The following is a 22,323-nucleotide window of genomic DNA, read 5'->3' as shown; positions in this document are numbered from 1 at the left end:
TCTACTGAAATGTTTTAGGTAGAATGTATGGAGATCATGTAAATGAAGGCAGGGAATCAGAGTTGCTGAAGATAAATGTGGTTCTTTTATTAACGCATAAAAAAGATGTTTTGAAATGTGAGTTGTAGTCAGTCTGGAAAGAAAGGAACAGGGATGTCCCAATACCTGAATAGGAGAGGCAGCCCAGAGTGTCGATATAAACACCCTTTTTGAATGAATATTAAATTAATCCTGCTAAGTGTTAATAGGAGAATCTGCTTTGGCTAAAAACTGGATGTTTTTCTACCAGAGACTTGCTGGCTTGTCACTGTGGACCCTGGGCATGAGAACCTCCCTCAAGATTGGGTTCACAGTAGCTATAGAAACAAATCGACGACTGAGCAGAGCTGCACCCCAAAAGCAACAGATGCTACCATGGTAACTCAGGACTGTACACAATCCTTGAGAAACCATATCCTTCCTCAGATAAATGTCAAGGAACTTTCCTAAGAAATAGATACAGGCCAGGCGCGGTGGCTCAAGCCTGTAATCCCAGCCTTTGGGAGGCTGAGACGGGCGGATCACGAGGTCAGGAGATCGAGACCATCCTGGCTAACATGGTGAAACCCCGTCTCTACTAAAAAATACAAAAAACTAGCCGGGCGAGGTGGTGGCCGCCTGTAGTCCCAGCTACTCGGGAGGCTGAGGCAGGAGAATGGCGTAAACCCGGGAGGCGGAGCTTGCAGTGAGCCGAGATCCGGCCACTGCACTCCAGCCGGGGCAACAGAGCGAGACTCCGTCTCAAAAAAAAAAAAGAAAAAGAAAAAAATAAAAAGAAATAGATACAGTAGAGATTTAATTAGGAAAAAGCAATAGCTTCCAAATGTGCTGTCCCCTTACCCTGGGAGTAGCAGAATAGCCTTCGAGTATCACATCGACTGCCTGGCCTGGGTACAGCTCCATGCTGGCGGGGTGGAGATGAAACACGGGGCTCTGCGAATCCCTGGGCTCCTGAGAGCCACTGGGCTGGGGCCGGATACGAGCATGTCCCTTCTTAACCCGGCCCTTCTTACTCAGCTTGGCCTGGGGTTGGAAGCTATCATTCATCCAGAACAACTGTTGGACCCGACGTCCCTTGTTGATCAACTTAAAGTGGTAATAATGGGTATCCAGGCTGAAAAAGAAGAGGCAGGTGTTGAGAGGATTCCATTTAAGTATGTTCTGTTCAGCTCTACACCCTTGGGATTTACTCTTCTGGAAGGATTTAAAACAGTGAGCCACAATATAAGACTTTTTTTTTAATGTAGGAAGACTAAGTTACGATGCCACTAGAAACTAATACAGTGATGGGACAAGGTAGTATCTACTCAGGGGGCCAAGAGGTGTGGAATCACAGACCTGGGTTTGGTCCCAGAGTTGGCATCACCACGTAAGGGGCTGTGGAAAATTTCCACTCCCCGTCAATCTTCCCCAGTAGGCCCCACACACTGCAGGACACATTCAGTTCATGTGAAAAGCAATTCTATTTAGAGAAATAGCTCTGAAGAGTGAAAGGAAAGCAAAATACCTACTGGAGGAGAAGCAGGTTTCAAGCTGTGCTGAGAAAATTACTACTGGCTGAATGGAATGTCCCGTAATGATGGGCTCAATTTGAAGGAAGCTTTGAAGAAAAACCATGCATATCCTCTAAGCTTTAACAAAGGCCAGGGGACTGCAATGGGCCAGAACACCACCGTGATTGGTCACCTATCTCAGACTAATGTGCTTTAAATATGTTGCAATTTCATGTATTCATTTGTTCATCATGCATTCATATATTCCACAAATATTTACTAAGAACATTCTGATTGCCTGGCTATTTGCTAAAAAAAACTGGGATTTCTAAGATCTTGGATATGGTTCAAATGTGTTTTTGTTTGTTTGGGATTTTTTTTCCCCCCACAGGCTTACTTTAAAATTTATTCTTAGGGAAAAACTCATCTCAGGACTGTTTTTTATTTTTTAAATTTTATTAGGCTTTGAGATTTCATCCCATCTATTCCTCCTTAGGAAATGATATCATGCCTGGTAAGTCGAACCATCAAATAAATAATCAGAAGGAATATTTGCTAGTTGTCAGGTATAACCATTTCTATCTAAATACATTGTGAATCTGTGTCCACGGGGCACGCTCAAGGGAGTTACTTTACTTGGTAGTTTATGGCTAGCAGTAGGCTTTTGGGGGAAATAATAAACAACATATACTGTTTATAAAACCATATACTGTTTATAAAAAACACATACTGATTACTAGGCAGGATGTCTGTTACTTATTCACAGTACATCATTCAATCATTACAGCAATCCAGTCATGGTAAGTATATTTACTACCATTTTATAGATCAAGAAATGGAAGTTCTGAAAACCTAGGGAGTTGTCTAAAAACATGCAATTAGAAGCAGCGGCATATGGCTATTTCTTTAGACCAGAGGTTGGCAAACTTTTTCTTTAAAGGACTAACTAACAAATATTTTAGGCTTTTTGGGCCACATGGTCTCTGTAACAGCTACTCAACTTTCCCTTGTAGTGTGAAAGCAGCCATAGACAATACGTTACAAAATGGGCATGGCTGTGTTCCAATAAAACTTTATTGACAAAAGCAGGCAGAGGGGTGTACTTTACCCAGCCCTGCTTTTGGCAATTCTTCTGGAGATTGCGAGCATAGTGATTTTATGTCAAAAAGTTTAGGCAGAGGTCAAATTAGCAACTAAAAGCTACAGTTTGCTTTTATATTGATAGAAAACTGTTAGCTAACCCTCCAATTTCATGTGTCAGAATATCCTTCGAAGGCTACTTGACACTATTTGTAGATCTAAAAGAACATGTAATTAGGTCTGGTTTGCCATGTATTGTTTTCTACAATTATATTTGAGTGCATGAAAAGAAATTTGAAACTAGAAGCACTGGTATGCAATGATAAACTACCCTAGCTTACGGCCAACAGACAGGCAGAGAGGAGGATTCTTATATTTAGTTGACTCGAAAAATATAATTGGATACTTGCCTAAAAGCATGCAATTCAACCATGTGACTTGCTTTTTACTTAATTTTCTACTAGTTTACGGCATTTTCAATCAAGTCCCATATTTTGTAGATGGAGCAGAGGGAGGGATTTTGGGGAGAGCTCCTAACTGATTAATGTCAGTCACATCTCCAAGCACAGCATATATGACTTGATTTCAGGGCCTGTGAGCCCAGAAGGCAGGGGGGATACCCTTCTGAGATCTGTTCACAGTACTGCAACAGGTAAGTTCAAATTCAACTGGCCCCCAGGAGCCAACTAGTGATAGCTACATGACTTTCCTGAGGAATCAAGAACAAACCTCACACATACCCTCTACACTTAACACTCAAACCTCATAAATATATATATATTTATTTATTTAATTTCAGATGGGGTCTTGCTCTGTCGCCCATGCTGGAGTTGCAGTTGTGTGATCCTAGTTCACTGTAGCCTCAACCTCCCGGGTACAAGCAATCCTATCACCTCAGCCTGCCAAGTGGGTAGGACAACAGGCGTGTGCCATCAAGCGAGGCTAATTTTTTTTATTTTGTAGAGATGTGGGGGGTCTCCCTATGTTGCCCAGGCTGGTCTCCAATTCCTGGGCTCAAGCAATCCTCCTACCTCAGCCTCCCAAAGTATAAAGTGCTGGGATCATAGGCATAAGCCACTGCTCCCAGCTCTATAAATATATATATCTCCTCATATATATCTATATATATGTCTGTGTGTACACATATATATGTGTATGTGTATATGTATACGTGTGTGTTTTTTCTTTCTTTTTTTTTTTAAGACAGGGTCTCACTCTGTCACCCAGGCTGGAGTGCAGTGGTGCCACCTTGGCTCACTGCAACCTCTGCCTCCTGGGCTCAAGTGATTCTCCCACCTGTTAACCTCCTGAGTAGCTGGGACTACATGCACCCGCCACCACGTCCAGAATTTTTTGTATTTTTGTAGGGATGGGGTTTCCCCATGTTGTCCAGGCTGGTCTTGAATTCCTGAGCTCGAGTGATCCTCCTGCCTTGGCCTCCCAAAGTGCTAGGAGTATAGGCTTGGGCCACCGTGCCCGGCCCAAATCTGATTTTTATATCCACATTTAGATTGTTCTGCTCAGTGGTGTCTATACTGTACCACATCTTATGTAAATATTTAGACCCTCTAGCTTTTCCTGGGTAATCAGGCAAAGCCAATGGAAACCATCTCAGTTGTTGGGCTATGGTGGGGAGTCAAGTAGAGGACATAAGCTTTGAAAAAGCTGCTGGCTCTGCAATACCTGATAAAATACACTTGCAGTAAATTTTTACCTTCCTAAGTATATTCTGCTTAGGTTACCACTAAGCTGTATCTGTATTTTCTGTGTTTATGGAGAGGGATTAACAGTGTATTAGAATTAAAGAGGAGAAATTATGGTTGAAAGTCTAAATTAGTCAGAGTAGCCAGTTTGAGAGAAGAATGCATTTCCTACAAACCATATTCTTCTCGCATGTAAAGGGACACAGATTAGAGAACGCAACCAAGTTATGGCTAGAAAATGTCTTCTTGTTGCTGACATACCCATCAGGAGGCAGAAGAGTGAGGATGGGAAAGGAGAGGGACTGAGGTGGCTAGTTTTAATGACTTAAAATAATTTTTTAAAGTAGAGGGGATGCTCAGCATATGCAACATATGTGACATCTACCACAATTGGTCCATGGTATTTCCTTACCTAAAATGTGCCCCCAAATTGAGTTCTGGAGCAAAGGGCTTATCTGAAACAATAGTGGAACCAATTCCGGAAGCCTGAACAGGAATCCGATAGGTGCTGCTATTTTCAATGTCCAAAATGACACAGTCTTTGAATGTCAGTATGTCATTCAGGTTGGCGGTCAGTGCCAGTTGAATGTCAGTTTCTGGAGGAACCATGCCTTCATTGGGTTCAATCGTCCAAAGGGATTTTTTGTGTGCCTGCAACACAAGAGTACAAGTTCACAGGGAAGATATTCTTGGCTTTTCATTCTATAGATGTCAAAGCCCTCTACACTTCAAATGGGTGGCACTGTGGAATTCAACATCAGAGACAAACATTATTTTTTGAATTAAAGCAGCTGGATGTTTGTTGGTTTTTCTTTTTTCAAAAAGCAATCTGATTCTGAAGAGCAAACCTACGATTTTACTTTTGAATGCTCTGTGAAGATTTTTACATCTCTTTCTCAAGGTAACAGCCCAATTCTCCAACAAACTTATAATTATTATCTGCTATAATCTCCAGATTCTGAGACACCAAAGAAGGCACAATATTCTTTATGGAGTTTGAAATTTTTATTTTTTATTCTTATTTATTTTTCCTTTGTTTTTGTTTTTTTTTTGAGTTTGAAATTTTTAAAAGAAACGTTTTTCAAATGCAAAATTTCTAGTGTTCTAGTGAGGATGAACCAATTTCATTAATAAATACAATATAAGAAGTCATCTGGATTTTTACTAATTTATAATAATTAATAATTAGCCTCATCAGAATCTCATCAGGTAAAACTGCAAACTTATTTTGAAATACAGTCATGTGTTGCTTAACGACAGAGACACATTCTGAGAAATGTGTCATTAGGTGATTTCGTTGCTGTGTGAACACTGTAGAGTGAGATAGTGGAGCCTACTGCACACCTAGGCTACGTGGTATAACCTGTTGATCTTACGCTGAAAACCTGTATAGCATGTTACTGTACTGAACGCTGTAGGCAACTGTAACACTGTAGTATTTGTATATCTCAACCTATCTCTGTTTCTGAGCCTCATCTGCATTTTCTGTTTGTTGTTTTCTGTGATTCACTTTTGATGCTTTCTTTTGAGCTCTCTTCCAGTTCACTAGCTCTCTCTTCTGCGATGTGTAATATGCTATTAAACACATCTATTCTCTCCTTAATTTTGATTTCTGTATTTTTGAATTCAGGTGTTGGTATTTTCTATTTTTACAAGGTTTTCATCTTTTGAGAACTTCTATAATTCTGACTATGACACTCAACTTATTAGCTACTACTACTAATAATTAGGGACCACTCCTCCTAGCCCCTCCAAGTCTTCTACAAATTTAATGAGCAAATTGTTTTTGGACTTTTCAAGTAAATATAACAAATACATATTCAATGGCTCTCAGGTCCAGGTGTTGTGGGAAATACATAAACACCCTGAGGAGCTGATAGCAATGACACTAGTGAGACCAATATTTCAACAACAAAAATGGAATTCAGAAGGAGGCCAGAGTGACAGTGCTTCAGGGGAATCTAAAGAACAAGAGCAAAGGATGTTGAAACCCTTTGAATGTCTGACAAATGTGCCACACACATTTTCTTTTCCCTCCAAATGTGAAATTGGGCTTAATTATCAGGTGGTGTGATTCCTAATTATATTGCACTATATTATTAATATTACTAAAATTCTAATTTGTTTAACTGCCTATATAAACAACTATCTCAAAGTTAATAAAGAACATCAAATAAAAAACATTCTTTTGAATGAGGTCATGTCCTTTGCAGGGACATGGATGGAGCTGGAAGCCATTATCCCCAGCAAACAAACACAGGAACATAAAACCAAACACTACGTGTTCTCACTCAGAAGTGGGAGCTGAACAATGAGAACACATGGACACAGGGAGGGGAACATCACACACCAGGGCCTGTCAGGCGTCGGGGGGCAGAGGGGTGGAGAGCGTCAGGAAAAATAGCTAATGCGTGCTGGGTTTAATACTTAGATGGTGGGTCGATAGGTGCAGCAAACTACCATGGCACACGTTTACCTATGTAACAAACCTGCACATCCTGCACATGTACCCCAGAACTTAAAATAAAATAAATCCTTTCCCCATTTTGATTGCTTTGTCATTTAGATCAATTATGAAAGTCCTGTTTTATTTTGGGAAAGACATTACTCAGAAGTACTTATGTGGATTAATCTTTAGAGAAAATATTTAGTTATTACCAATATGCACTGAGAAAAAGCTGCAAAAGAAGAGATGTGGAGAGTATTTAGATGCTTCCAGGATAATAACTGAGAGGAAAAGCCACACTTTCCAGTTCATCAGAAAAGAGTTTGATTATTCCTTCATGAATCTTCCTTGTGAATCTCCCAGGAAGCTTCACAAAGCTCCCCAAGTTTGGTGCCAACAGAAGCCCTCCAAAGTAATGCATACAGTAGAAAACAGTGGATTTGAAAAGAAATGCAAATTTTACTATTTGAGCGGGACTCCAGAGGACATTCCAGCCTAAGATTATCCTTCTTTCACTTAATTCTATGATATACTTCTTCTACAAAAAGGAAAAAAAGGAGAAATGTAAAAACACAGGTAGCTCTACCGGGGCTTAGGTACCACGAACTGGAAACCTCCTGACAAACTTAGGTCAGAGTTACACTGATGATCTCTGTAAGTGACATAAATGTACATTGCAGATTGCAGGCAAGAGTTAGAGATTTCATCCAGGCAGAATCTCACAGGGTGACAGTGCCTTGGAATGTCACCAAAATCCTGGTCTGGCGCCACTGCAGATTAAAAAAATAGATTCGGTCAGTGGGCCCGATGGTCACTCTCTTAGGAATAGGCTCACAGGTACTTAAATAAGGAAAATCTAATATTTAAAGCAAAATGTCAATTTCCCAATTTATAATTAAGGACAAATGTAAGACAGAGCAGAAAGGCTAGTTACATTTCTTCCTGGTTTGAAAATCTACATGGGAAATAAGTAAATTGCATTTTAAAATTTAAATGAATTAAATAAAGGAAAGAAGAACATTTTTCAAGGTTTTAAATTGTATATAAATGAGGATGTAGATGAATGATAATGAGGAAATTTTAATTTTGGTATTAATGGAAACTACAGATATAACTAAGCCAAGAGTCCTATTATTACTCATAAATCTTCAAATATGGAAAATCCCAAAGCGACGTAGAAACAGAAAAAAAAAAAACAATTAAACATTAAATACCACACTAGATAAAGTACGACCTGGATGGAGATGTTTGTATGATCATTGTCTGTATTCAAAGGATGCGCATGAAAAAAATGATGAATCTTGAAAGACTCATCTATTTTTCAAAATTTTCCGATAACTTTCCTACTCACAGTAACTTGGTTCTAGCAGAGAACGAACATAATCAGCAAACAGTAAACAAAGTCTCTGTCTCCCCGGAGCATTAATCTGTATTTGTTTATAATTTTGTGTTAAAATATTAGTAAAAGGTAATAATCCTTATACATTTAATTTTCAGGACTGTAGCTTAATTATTATTGCCAAGAGAAACTATAAGGATTGAATGTTACAATGTTCTCTCCATACTTAGGTTCAAAGAAATAATTCCTGATGCATCTTCCTAATTTATCAAAAGAAACATTTTAACAGTCTCAAAGTGACAACACTAAAATCCTCTAACACATTAATCACAGAAAATGACATAAAAATGTGTTCTAAAAGAGCTGTAAGTGCAAATTCAATTTTCTGTAGACATTTTAAAATGGATCAAGGTAGTTTCATTTCATCTTGAATTTATATTACAGTAGATACGAATCTTTGACTTTTATCATTTTCAGTTGGCATACACAATCAAAGCAATAGATGGAAATGGATTTCTCATGCTTGAGTAACCAGACCTTCTCCTTTCTTAGAACTGTTTTCCCTACTTGCTGTTTTGAAATTCTAGGCTATTATTATAGATAAGTCTGTGGTAGCTGTTGCAACAGAAAGACCCCTGATGCTCAATGGCTTTATACAACAGAAGCTTATTTCGGGCCCACATGAATTCCAATTGGTGACAGGTGTGAGGATGGGCTTCTGTTCCATTTAGTCTTTCAAGGATCTCTACTGAACAGATTCCGACATATTTAACTCTTGGTTTCTAAGAGATCCATATTGACATCCATCTGGCCAGTAAGAGAAGAAAGAGAAAGGAGGGTTGTGTGCTAGGATTTTATGCACCATGCCTGGAAGTGGTGCACATCACTTCCATTCAATTCCACTGGCCAGAACTGAGTCAATGCAGCCTAACCCCAATGGAGGTTGGGAAATGTAGTCTAGCCCTGGGTCCAGAGTAAAGAGAGATGAGTGTGCTGAGCTGCTAGCTGCTGTCTGCCAAAGTTTCCTTGTTGGTTCACTTTACTGCCACATCCTCAGATTTTCCCCCAACTCTCCCAGATCTCACATTTTGAAAGGTGAAGAGCTTACTCCATCAGAACACAGATCCTATGGGAATTGCCTTTCAGATCCTATGGGAAATTCAGGGTTAGAGTTCACATCCATCTGCTTTTAGGACAAATGGAGGGGCAGCTAAGAAAGTTGAGAGAAACTCAAGAGGAGAAACTTCTTTTTTTTTTTTTTTTTTTTGAGACGGAGTCTCGCTCTGCCGCCCAGGCTGGAGTGCAGTGGCCGGATCTCAGCTCACTGCAAGCTCCGCCTCCCGGGTTCACGCCATTCTCCTGCCTCAGCCTCCCGAGTAGCTGGGACTACAGGCGCCGCCACCTCGCCCGGCTAGTTTTTGGTATTTTTTTAAAGTAGAGACGGGGTTTCACCGTGTCAGCCAGGATGGTCTCGATCTCCTGACCTCGTGATCCGCCCGTCTCGGCCTCCCAAAGTGCTGGGATTACAGGCTTGAGCCACCGCGCCCGGCCAAGAGGAGAAACTTCTAAGAGGAGAAACTAAGAAAGTTCTGGGCAAGAAGATCTCACTGTGTTGACCCTTCTTCCCAAATTGGTGGCCTGTTAGCATCCTACATAGCTTTGCTCATTTATGTGACTCAGCTTACAATGAAAACATAATGCCATTTATGTTTGACATCTCACCCTGTGAGATAATGCCATTTTTGTCTTTTCATCAAAAAGCAAAATGCCTTGCCGAAAGAGAAAGTACCATCAATGTCATCTTTCCTATTCCAATAATTTGTTTTCCTCCTCTAGTTGGTAGCACAGGCCAAACCTCTGCTCACGATAAAGTGAGAGTGTCATCAGCATAAGTGGTCTTTCAAGTCAGGGGACATTAGTTTTCAATGGATGTGTACCATTTCTCTTCTGTTTCCTGCTGACATAGGTTGGCTCTTCTGGAAAGACCTGAAGTTGTTCTTCAGGGCTGAATTGGTGAGTTTTCTGATGAAGCTTATTAATCAATGCTTGGCATAAAACCAGACAGGAAAATATATCATAGAATCCAAGACCAAGACACATTAAAATGCCAGATGCTAAGGCACTGAACTGCTCTTACCTTATATAAGTCAGCCTCAAAACTACTCTATCATCTTTGTGTCTCTCTGGTGGTTGACTTTTAGGGCTATCCTTTGCTTTTAGGGAGGGCTTGGTCAGCGTGACATTTTCTGTTATTAAATGGAAAATTTGACTAAAAAAGGAAAGGATGAATGATAATCATCACAGCTGTGGAGGGCATTTCGTAACTCTTTCAGAACCACAATAGGGCAAAATAGTAGCTGATGGAAATAGGGTAGGAGGGAGGGCGCTGAAGCAAAGGGATGCAGATTTGAGTCCCTGCTCTGCTGCTTTCCAGATGTGGAACTTTGGGGATGCCTCCTAACTATGTATGCCTGGTCTCAGGTTTCTCATCTGTAGCTCAGGATATTGACTGTACCTTCCGTATAGAGCTGTGGGGATGGACGAGTGAGAGAGTGCAGGTAAAATCTCAGCACAGTGTTGGGCACAAAGCAAGTCCTCAAGAATGGAAACTATTGTCATCATTTTCCCCAAATCTGAAATGCCCCACGTGACATACAATTATGAGTTCAATAGTATTTGCTAAAAAAAAAAAAAAAAAAAATTACAAAACAGAAAACAAAGATGGATGCTAAGGAAGCATTTAACATACAAGACTCTTGCCAGGAAAGGAGAGGCTGTGGGGCTGTGATAGGCAGAATTCTAAGCTGGCCTCCAGGATCTCCACCTCTTGGAGCACGATTATCTTCCCTCAGTTACTTAGTCAAACACAAATCCAGGTGTTGCTGTGAAGGATTTAGCACATGTAGGTAAGGTCCCAAATCAGCTGACTTTTTTTTTTTTTTTTCCTGAGACGGAGTCTCGCTCTGTCGCCCAGGCTGGAGTACAGTGGTGTGATCTCGGCTCACTGCAACCTCCGCCTCCTGGGTTCACGCCATTCTCCTGCCTCAGCCTCCTGAGTAGCTGGGACTACAGGTGCCCACCACCATGCCCGGCTAATTTTTTGTATTTTTAGTAGAGACAGGGTTTCACTGTGTTAGCCAGGATGGTCTTCATCTCCTGACCTTATGATCCCCCTGTCTTGGCCTCCCAAATTGCTCGGATTACAGGTGTGAGCCACCACGCCCGGCATCAGTTGACTTTAAGATAGGAGATTATCCTCAGCAGTCGTGACTTAACCAGACTATACTCTTCCTGGTGAAAAGATTCCAAGCACAGAGGGCCTAAGGGAGGGACAACATGGCGAGGAACTCCAAAGTGGCTGAGAGCAGTCCCTGAGGGCCACCAAAAAAACTGAGGGACTCAGTCATTCAACTGCAAGGAAAAAAATTCCGCCAATGACCTGGGGGGCCCAGTAGTGGATCTTTTCCTCACCAAGACTCCCGAAAGGAATGGAGCTTGGCTAACCTTGATCTCAGCCTCTTGAGATCCTAAGGAGAGAATCCAGCCTGACCATGGCTGGACCCCTTACCCACGGAAACTGAGATCGTAAATTAGTATTGCCTTAAGCTGCTGTGTTTGTGGTAATTTGGTACCCAGCAAGAGAAACCTAATACAGGGTTCCATCTATTTGTTCCAAGGATGATAAAAAAAAAAATGAGCCTTCCTAAGCTTTCCATGAAAATGTCAGCCATACCTGCCTTTGTTTTTTCTGCAGTCTGGAACTAGAAAGCCAGAGTTGTTTGAGCAGCTCGTAAACAACATGTACAGGAGGTATGTGCGTGCCTGCAGGGAATATGACTGTGCGAAAGACGGAAAATTTATGATCTTTTGCAATTCAGAATTCCGTGACCACCAGTGATGAGTGTTAAGCCCTCCCCTCTGAGGTTTCACATATCTAAAGATAACATTTGCTTTTTATTTGACAATAGGGCAGCAGTACACCTATGCAGTGCTCAGCTCCCAAGGTAAAGCAGCCAGAGCTTTTATAGGTTTCCTTATTGTGTGTTCAATATTGGCCACAAAAGGGACAACTGAACACCATTGTTTGCACATGTCACCTCAACAATCACCGGGAGTGTGGCTGTGCTCACACAGACTTGCTTTCTGTAGTGCTAATAACTAGGAAGCTTGAAGAAAATAGCACTGTGCGCTTCTCTTCCAAATAACTCATTTGCCAATTGAAATCTGCAAGAATCTCCTTCCATGAAATAAAGAGAGCAAATAACAATAGGAAGCAATGTGCAGAGCGAGGGATTTCTTTGCAGTTACACTATTATCTCAGCAGATGACCAATACTTTGTGGAACAAGAACAATGAAGGGTCACCAAGGCCTTTCTTTTTTTAAAAAAAATTTCTTCTGAGATGAAGTCTCACTCACTCTGTCACCCAGGCTAGAGTACAGTGGCATGATCTTGGCTCACTGCAACCTCTGCCTCCTGGGTCCAAGCAATTCTCCTGCCTCAGCTTCCTGAGTAGCTGGGATTACAGGCATGTGCCACCATGCCTGGCTTATTTTTATATTTTTTTTGTAGGGACGGCGTCTCATCATGTTGGCCAGGCTGGTCTCTAACTCCTGACCTCAAGCGAACTGCCCGTCTCAACCTCCCGAAGTGCTGGGATTACAGGCCCTTTCTCCTTTTTGTCTTCTAAATGGGGTCTCTTGTCATAACAGTTCTTTTCCCTGAAGTGAGTCACTTTGCTGCTTAAGAGAGTTAACTGAAAATTAGGAGATGAGATGCAGAAGAAATGGTGTAGAGCTTTACACGGGAGGCAATTTAAGGTCACAATGAGAAGTGTGGGCTTGAGAGTCTCATGACCTGGTAGTCAACTATGGACTCTGCCATTCATAGCCTAGTGACCTTGCACTAATTTTAAAATCTAGGTTTTGGTTTCCTTTCATGTTAAATGTTAACTTGAAGATAAAATAAAAGGGTGCTAAGCATCTAGCACCTCGTCTATCATAGATTACATGTTCAGTCAGTGGTGATCGCTACTAATGTTATTTTCCAAACTTCCCATTCAGTTCTCCTTCCTGCTGGCACCCTCCCCAGTCTACATTATTGACAGTGATAGGGACTGGGGGCAGAGGAATTCTAGGTAGAAAAGGGTGGCTCCCTGGTGAAACCCTACCTTTCAGATGAAAAGCCTGAACCCATGGCCCAAAGTGAGAACTTATATCCCTGTTTTCCCAGTTGAATGTTGCCTTTCCCTTAACCACCCACGGCCCCACCCCATGCCCCAGCCTGTGCCTATAAAGACTCCAGACTCAGCTGGCAGAGAGGAGAAGCAGCTGCATGTTGGGGATTGCAGAGGGGACAGCTTGATGGAATAACTTCTGAGAAGAATCCGACTGCAGATGGCCGGACTTCAAGGGAAGATCACCTACCTGCCTCATCTCCTTTTCAGCTCCCTCTCCCCCTGAGAGCCACTTTCATCGGCAATTAAATCTCCCACATTTACCATCCTTAAATTTGTTCATGTGACCTCATTTTTCCTGGCTGCAGGACAAGAGCTCGGGATCCCTGAGTGCAGATACAAAAGGCTGTCACGCTGGCCCTTTGCCCTGGTTGGCACAGACACCTAAGGTGTCCACAGCAGATGGCAGAGCTAAAACAGCACTGTAACACACCCTCTGGGGCTTCAGGGATTGCAGGCACTGACCACCCCCCGCCCCCCACCCGACCGGATGCTTGGATGCTGCCACAGGGCTTGCATGTAGTTTGCTCCTGCTGACACCCAGGAGTGCTCACTCTGGCTCCTGCACCCACTCACCTGCGCACTCCCACCTGTGAGGGGTGGGGCGCAGCCGGTCCCAGTGAGTAGAGTTTGATCTTGCTGGTGCGGACGCGGTTGGCTGGTTTCCGCCCTCATGCTCGCGCGCTCCAGTTCCCACCTCATTCGTGTGCTGCCTCCCGCAAGGTGTCGAGAGCAGCGGGCTGAGTAAAGGAGACACTCCCTTTGCGAGTCCCGTGAAGGGGTCAGGGAAATATCCTGCTTCAACAGGTTTATCTTTCGGTGATCTGATCCTGCTGCTCTCCTGCTGGGGATTCTGCACGGCTCTCCAATGTCCGGATCAGAGGCGATGAGTCTTTTTATCCTCTTTGAGAAAGCCATGGAACCCCGTCATCAAAAAATGCACATACACACACTCCCCCCGCCACGACTTTACATACAAGTTCCAGAATTCAGGGACCCCACTTTTTTCTGTTTGATCCATACATGGACTCACTTTTTCTATCTGGGGAATCCATCATTTTGTGTGAATCTTGGTGGGAGGCAGGCTGTCACTGCCGTGTGAGAAGTCACCCAGACTCTGCCAACACGGCGGCCCACAATCCAGACTGGGGTACCAGAGGAGCTTCTGGCCTGGAGGATCTACTCCCAAATCTTCGTCAGAGGGCCCCACTGCATTTTCTAGGCTTAGTTTCCAGGACACCAGGTCATTTACCTTTCCCAAGTGTTCGAAGCATCATCTGCATTTAAATATGCTGCTCTCAGAAAGCGTATCCCCATCTCTCTGTTTTTCTTCTCCTCGGCCTTCAAGTCTTCACTCAAATGTTCCGACCCATGAAAAACTTCAATTTGACAGGAGAATGAATCACTTCCTCCTCTGTGCTTCACATTATAATCCAGCCGTACTGTTTGTATATTTGTTTCTTTTATGAGATTATAAACTCTTTGAAGAAGGAAAATTCTATTTACCCTCTATCTCTCCCCTTAATACCAGGCATAGGACAAGGGCTCAAAAGTAGTATTTATTTCTTGGTCAGTAAATATATGGAAGGTGTCCAGCCTCACCAGTAAGCCAAATAAACACAAACTTAAATAACAATAAAATATGTTTTCATCTGTCAGACTTGGCCAAAAAAAATCCGCAAAAATGTTAGCAAGAATCTAGGAGTGAAATTTTTAAACAGTGCTGGGGGTAGGATATAAATTGTACAAATTCTCTGGGAGAGAATTCACAATATGTGTCAAGACTTAGTTACACACATCACTTGACCCAGCAACTGCATTTCTAGAAATTTAGTCAAAGAAAACAGTTACAGATGTCAGCAAAATTGAGACACAAGCATTGCTTATAGTAGTAAAAAACTGGGAACAATCTATCAGTAGGGGATTAGTTAAATCAACTGTGGTAGAGTCAAATGATGCAATAAAATTAGCCAGTAAAAATGATCTGTAATGAATATTCCTTAATAATTCATATTAGGTGACTACAATATACTGTTGAGTGAAAATAGCTGGTAACAAAATAGTATTATCCCATAGGAGGGAGTAGGAATACAGACAGACCACACATACCGTAAAAAATTCAGAAGATACACACCAAAAATTTAATAGTGGTTATCTGCATGATTGGATGACGAGTGATTTATTTTGTTATCTTTAACTTATATTTGTTCTATAGTGTTACTTGTATAACAAGGAGACACACATTTATATTTATTGAATAAATAACTCATATTAAAAGGATATGGTCACTCTTTTTAGAGCTCATTTAATTTTAACTTTGTTTGCTCTCTTGCTGCAGTCTCATTCCCAGTTTGTTTCTTAGAAGCTTTTAAAAAAATAAATAATACATGTAGACAGTGTAACATTCAAATGGATTTAAAGGGTGAAGAGTCTCTCTTCTGCCAGTGCATGGTCACTAGTTACCAACCCCAGAGGTAGCCATTGTTAAGAGTTTTCCGAGGATCCTTCCAGATATACTTTATGATAAATATTTGCATACATGTTTTTCCTTACATAAATGGTGCAATACTCTACAGACTGTTCTGCACTGTGATTTAAATTTTTAAAATTTGTATGAAAGGTATACATACACACAATTTCAAAAGGTTCTGGAAAAGGCATATTGTGGAAAGCAGCAGTCCTTGGAATCCACTCTCCCATCTTCCCATGGTGCAAATCCTTGACCATTAACACAGTCAACCACTGTCAGTTCTTTTAGCCTTTGCTTTATGGATTTGCCTCTATATTGCTAAGTACCCTACTGCTACTTCTTAAGTTTTCAGTTTGCACGGTATTCATTTATTTCTCCCCGTGGTAAATATTAATAGCTTTTTTCTTGCCCTCTCTCCATGTCTCTCTTTCTCTCTCTTTCACTTTCTTCTCTTCATCATCCCAATATAGTTAACATTTATTTTTTGGTGAGACAGATATTTGCATTTGTACCATCATGAGTATGCAAATACTAAACTCAGCTGAGCTATAAAAAAAATGGCCTATGATGACGTTTCCTTTCTTATACAATGTTCCTGTTTCCAGGAATTGTTTTCATGTGGTTTTCATGTATCTATCATGAGCACCACATTCATCACAAACTCATCCCCTCAACCAAAGAGGCAAATTGCTGCTCAGTACTTTCAGAAACATCTTCTACACAGGCTCCATCTTCTTGGAGACAAATCTCTCCTGGAGCTGCCTGTTCTCGAACTCCCATCTGGGCAGGCTGCCCTCTGGGCCTGCAATGTGACTGGTGTTCTAGGACCGGCAGGCAGCACCATCCTGTGCATCCCTCGGCATTCTCTCCTGTGTCTGAGCCCCTGTTTGCTGAATCCACACCTTCCTAACTGTGGTGTAGCACTCTGCAGTGGCCTTCTGACAAAAGGTATGTGGAATGTAAATTTTTTGAGATTTTTTATATCTGAAATGTATTTCATCCCCAGATTTTGTTAGTCTTTTGGCTAGATGATGAATTTAAGATTAGGATTTATTTTCCTTCAGAAAGTAATTTTTTTTTTCTCTAGTGCTTCTGTCAATAAGTCTGATGCCACTCGGTTCATATATTTTTTGGTTTTGACCATGATTTTTTTTTTTTTTTAATCTGGAAGTTCCTGCAGCCTTCTCTTTGTGTCCAGTGTTCTGGAACTTAGTTATGGTGTGCCTTGACATGGGCCTGTTTCCATCCACCATGCAGCATATTTGATGAACCTTCTCCGTAAATTCCTTTCCTCTGTTCTGAAAACACTCCTTCAATTATTTCTTGGGTAACTTTTTCATCTGCATTTAAGAACCTGCTCTTTTTTTGCAGCACATATTGGGTCTTAGAACTCCTGAACAAACTGTCTAATTTTCTCTTCCTTCTCCTAATCTTTTTCTTCTTTTTCTACTTTCTGATTATTCCTCAATATTATTTTCCAGATATTCTATCAAATTTTAAATATCTGGCTTATATTTTTAGTATCTATGAGCATACTTTTGTTTTTGTTCTTTTAAAAAATATCACTCTGCTCTTGTTCATGGATACAAAGTCATCTTTACTTTCCTGAGATTTTTAATTATCATTTTATTTTAAACTTTCTTCTTCTTGCATTGTATTTGTTTTCTCCAAGTTCTCATTTTTATGTTTTTGGTTTCTTTCTTCTGCATTACAGGCTTTCCTGGTGGAGCCTGGTTAAGTACTTATGTTTAAGCGTAAAGCACTAAGGCTGGGTGCAGTGCTCATGCCTGTAATCCCAGCACTTTGGGAGGCCAAGGTGGGAGGATCACTTGAGCCTAGGAGCTCAAGATCAGCCTGGGCAACATAGTGAGATCTCATCTAGAAAGGAAAGAAAAAGAAAGAAGGAAGGAAGGAAGGAACGAACGAACGAAGGAAGGAAGGAAGGAAAGAAGGAAAGAGGGAAGGAAGGAAGGACAAAGAGAGAGAAAAAGAGAGAGAGAGAGAAAGAGATAAAGAAAGAAAGGGAGGAAGGGAGGAAGGGAAGAAGGGATGAAGGGAAGAAGGAAAGAAAAAAAGAAAAGGAAGGAAGGAAAGAAGGTAGGAAGGAGAGAGACAGAGAGAGAGAGAGATTAAAACCACTGTGTGCTTGGGTGCCAGTCCACCACAGGCCACCAGACATTTTAGATGCCCAACTAACAGCTTATGTCTGCCTTTCTGCCTTTCCTTGTGGCTGGTCAAATTGCCCACAGAAGAACCTTCCAGTTTTCTGGTCATATTCTGCGAATTGGGGGAGAAGGGGGCTAGAATTCTACCTTTTAGTGTGAAGACTTTTTTTGTAGTTCATTTGTTTTCATAATGGTATCCTGCCCTCAGCAGTGTCTGTGAAATCAGCTCTCAGTTTAATATTATTCCTTTTAAGGTAAACAACCTTTTTTCCCCTGATGCTTTAAGATTTACTCTTTGATCTTCAGCATCTTTACAAGAATGTGCCTAAATGTGGTTTTGTGGTTTTATCTTGCCTGGTTTTCATAATGCATTTTGATAGCTTGGTCTCAGCCTTTATCTATTCTTCCCCATCTCTCCTCTTCTCTGGTACTCCAGTAACCATACCCCCCATGTTTGTTTGCTTTATCATCTATTCTGTATTTCTCATCCTTTTATCTCTGCATGTTTCATTTTTGGTAGTTTCTTCAGGCCTGTCTTTGACTTCAACCAGCCTCTATTCGTCTGGATCTAATATACTGTTAAATTCATCTGTTGAGCCTTAATTTCGATTGTATTTTTCAGGTCTATGACTCTCATTTGTTCTTTTTTATAGTCCCCAGAACTCCATCACGTTTCTAAAATTAATTTTTATTTCATTGAACTTATTGAGCATATTTTAGTTTTCTACTAAGTTGTCTTGTCTCCTTATGTGCCTGGTTATTTTAAGATTAACTATTGGATATTGTATACACCAATTGTAGAGGTATTTTGAGGCCCAGAATAGTTCTCTTCTTCCCGTGATGATATACGTTTGCTTCTGGGAAAGCTATGGGGGGAACTAGAATTTCCATCTTTCAGGTGGAGATTGACATGATTTGAATCGGGGGTCTGCTCTATTTTATCCTTGTTCCTAGTGTGCATCCTTTCAGAGTCCCAACCAAAAGTCCAGACGTTTTACCAGAGCCCATCTTCTTCTAATTTTTATCTCCCTAGCCTGACCTGACTCCAATTTTTATCTCCCTGGACAGGTAGGTCTTCAGAAAGCTACTTTAAACTTTTCAATGTCTTCTGGAGGCATATAGGAAAAGCAATCCCAAATGCTGGGCATACATCTCTTGATTTTCTTTTCCTTTTGTGTTGTCACTAGCTTTGTTGCTCCCTGGTTTCTCAAGCTCATGATTTTCTCATTTTGTCCAGCTTTTCTCCTTGTTCTTAGAGGGAAAGAGTTTGGGATGACAGATTGAATAGAAAGCCCTTGATCACTGATGTGCTTAAAGTCCCTTTTGGTCAAGCAATTGTTCTACTGCTTGATTTCTCTATTTGTTGAAAAAATAGTCTGTAAGAATTATGAGGCTAACTGACTTTGATTATTAGGAAGGCAAGTATATCTAATTCACATTGCTTTCAAGTAATATGTAACAATAATCTTTTAGGTTACTAGCTTAGCATCCTTGAACAAAGACCACCATCTTTTGAGAGTCATCGTCTTCCCAAAACTCAATGAAAGGTGTCAAATCAAATGCAAGGCATGATGGTTAAAATGAAAGGAAAGATGGTTAAATAAAAGGAAACAGGAGAGCTCCTGAGCACGCAGGCACGATTTACACAGTGCTAGGAAGCATCTTTACAAACAAGTAAGCTACAAGAAGATAGAAAATCAGAAAGTTAAAGAGCCTAAAGTTTCTAAATAGTAAATGATTTCCTAATAAACCCATTTTCTTTGTTATGGAAGGACATATGTGTATTCATCAATACAGATGTTTTATATTTTATAAGATGGCTTCACTGTCAAAAATTAAGAGAAACAAGTCAAGAGTATGGAAAAGACAGCATTAGAACTCCCATTTCACAGAGATCTGTACTATGTGGATCAGTTTGTTCTAAACCTTAAGGCCTATCTGAGTGTCCCTTTTGTCCTTTTACTTATCCGAGAAAAATAAAAGACCTTCAAATGTAGTGTCACAAAAAGTGATGTCTTTTCACAAGCCATTTCACTTGGCTCTTTTTGTCTGTCAACATTAATAATCAAAGCTACCATTTGTTGAATGCTTATTTTTTTCAACAGGTACTTTTTACATACATTCACATATTTAATCTCCTAAATGCCATCATTAGTTCCATTTAAAGAGAAGGAACCAAAGGCTCAGAAAGGTTAAATAACTCGCCTAGAATTAGTACATGCAGAACCAGGATAATTTCAGCTATGTCTGAAAACAACATCCTCACTTTTGATGGTACAGTATACTATCTTAGTACTCATACACTGAACAACTGTTTGTTGAATAACTACCATATGTAAGGCAACTGTACATGGCACATGATCATATCTGCCCTCAGACAATGTTGCTTTTCCCTCCGAGATGCATACCAATTCAATGTCCTAACACCCCAGAGGGAGATATTTTTTCCTCCAAAGCATGAAACTTATTGTTGCATGCAATTTCACTGCAACTGACATTAAAAGAAGACATACTCCAGGTGCCATCCTACATAGAGTTCTATCATGTCGCATACACTTCTTCAGTCTCTGTACTTTTGTTTGTGACAGGGAAGAGAAAATGAAACAGAGGGAGAATATATAATTTTATCCCTGATAAACATCAAATAACCTAGATGGATTTGTGTTGGGGATTTAATATCATTAATAAACCTCTATGCTAAGCTACTTAATGTACTACTTCTTGTTTTTGTTCATTATGTAAAAACACTTATTTGATTTTTTACTGACTTAATGTTGAATATGACTATATACTATCAGTGCACAAAACAGGGAGAGTAAATGCTTTAGCTGATGATGACCCAATGACAGCCATCTCTTAAAAGTGACATAAATTGGGTTGATGATGATGCTGGTAATGGGGAAGAAACATAAATGTTTATGGGGGAGAGAAGGTGGGATTTAAAGAAAAAACCCCCACATTAAATCCATAAAAGGAAGCTTTACCTTAATTTCCTTTTGTAATGATAGGTGCTAGCTATATAATTTAGTCAGAAAAAATAATTTTTAAAAACTAGTTAAGAGCTGAGACAGACGAAATGAAGATGTACAAGCTTACAAGGCATGCAGGAGACCAAGGTATTTTCCTTTTGTTTTCTGGACAGCCCTTAGTGACAAGGAAACCAAACTCCCTCCTTTAATTTTGGCTTCATACTATTCTCATATGAATCATATTCAATCAGTAGAACTTTCATTCTAAATTCAAGGAAGGTGCTGACCCACCATGTGAAGTAACACTCCATCAACAGCTTTCCTTCTCTCACTGTGGCTTGTAATCTATATATAAACTGCTGGAATCTATCTTTTGGGTTTTACATTTAGCTTTGGCAAAATGAAAAAGGTCTCAGGTGGGGTTGGGGGTGGGAGTGAGGGGCTTACAGCTCTCTATTAAGCACAAACCTTTGCTTCTGGAAGTCTCTTAATACTATTATTACTGTTATCACTGTTACCCTCTTTGGCACTAAATGGGTTACTTCAGATGGCTCATGAAAAACCCAATCCATTTTGGAATGACCATGACTTTTATGTGGCAAAAGGACAGATGTCCACCAAGATAAACTAGAATTTTCTTCTCTTCTTATTCCCTTATTCCTGTCAGTTTCTCTTTTAAATGATGTATTTTTCATTTTTATTTGACATGCAATAATTGTGCATATTTATGGGGTACAGAGTGATACTTCGATACATGCATACAATGTGTAATGATCAAATCAGGGTAATTAGCATATCCAGCTCCTCAAACATTTATCATTCTTTGTGTTGAGAACATTTATGTTCTAGCTATTTGAAAATATAAATGAAATATTGTTAACCAGTCACCCCACAGTGCTACAGAACACTAGAACTTATTCCTCTTACCTAGCTGTAATTTTATATCTGTTAACCAACCTCTCCTTTCCCCACCTCCCCTCTACCCTTCTTAGCCTCTGTGGCCACAATTTTACTCTCTACTTCTATGATCTCTTTTTTTTTGAGACAGAGTCTTGCTCTGTTGCCCAGGCTGGAGTGCAGTGGCACGATCTCAGCTCACTGCAACCTCTGCCTCCCGGGTTCACGCCATTCTTCTGCCTCAGCCTCCCAAGTAGCTGGGACCACAGGCGCCCATCACCATGTTCGGCTAATTTTTTTGTATTTTTAGTAGAGACAGGGTTTCACCACGTTAGCCAGGATGGTCTCTATCTCCTGACCTCGTGATCCGCCTGCCTCGGCCTTCCAAAGTGCTGGGATTACAGGCGTGAGCCACCACGCCCGGCTATGATCTCAATTTGTTTTTTAGCTCCCACATATGAGTGAGAACACGTGGTATTTATCTTTC

At 40.7% G+C, this 22,323-nt stretch overlaps 1 protein-coding gene across 1 annotated transcript in view; it reads right to left on the bottom strand.

The window, feature by feature from the left end:
- Positions 1-22,323, bottom strand: part of HYDIN (HYDIN axonemal central pair apparatus protein) — a 375,746-nt gene that overhangs the window by 216,885 nt on the left and 136,538 nt on the right. Inside the window, exons 18-19 of the mRNA XM_015443164.3 lie at positions 4,728-4,966; positions 880-1,153 (exon numbers count right to left, since the gene is read on the bottom strand). Coding sequence (XP_015298650.3) covers positions 880-1,153; positions 4,728-4,966 — 513 coding nt within the window. The remainder of the gene's footprint in view (positions 1-879; positions 1,154-4,727; positions 4,967-22,323) is intronic.

This window comes from Macaca fascicularis, chromosome 20 (genome assembly GCF_037993035.2).
Source record: "Macaca fascicularis isolate 582-1 chromosome 20, T2T-MFA8v1.1".
Lineage (NCBI taxonomy): Eukaryota > Metazoa > Chordata > Mammalia > Primates > Cercopithecidae > Macaca > Macaca fascicularis.
The sequence above is the reverse complement of the archived record's forward strand: the minus strand, read 5'-3'. Positions and strand labels throughout refer to the sequence as shown.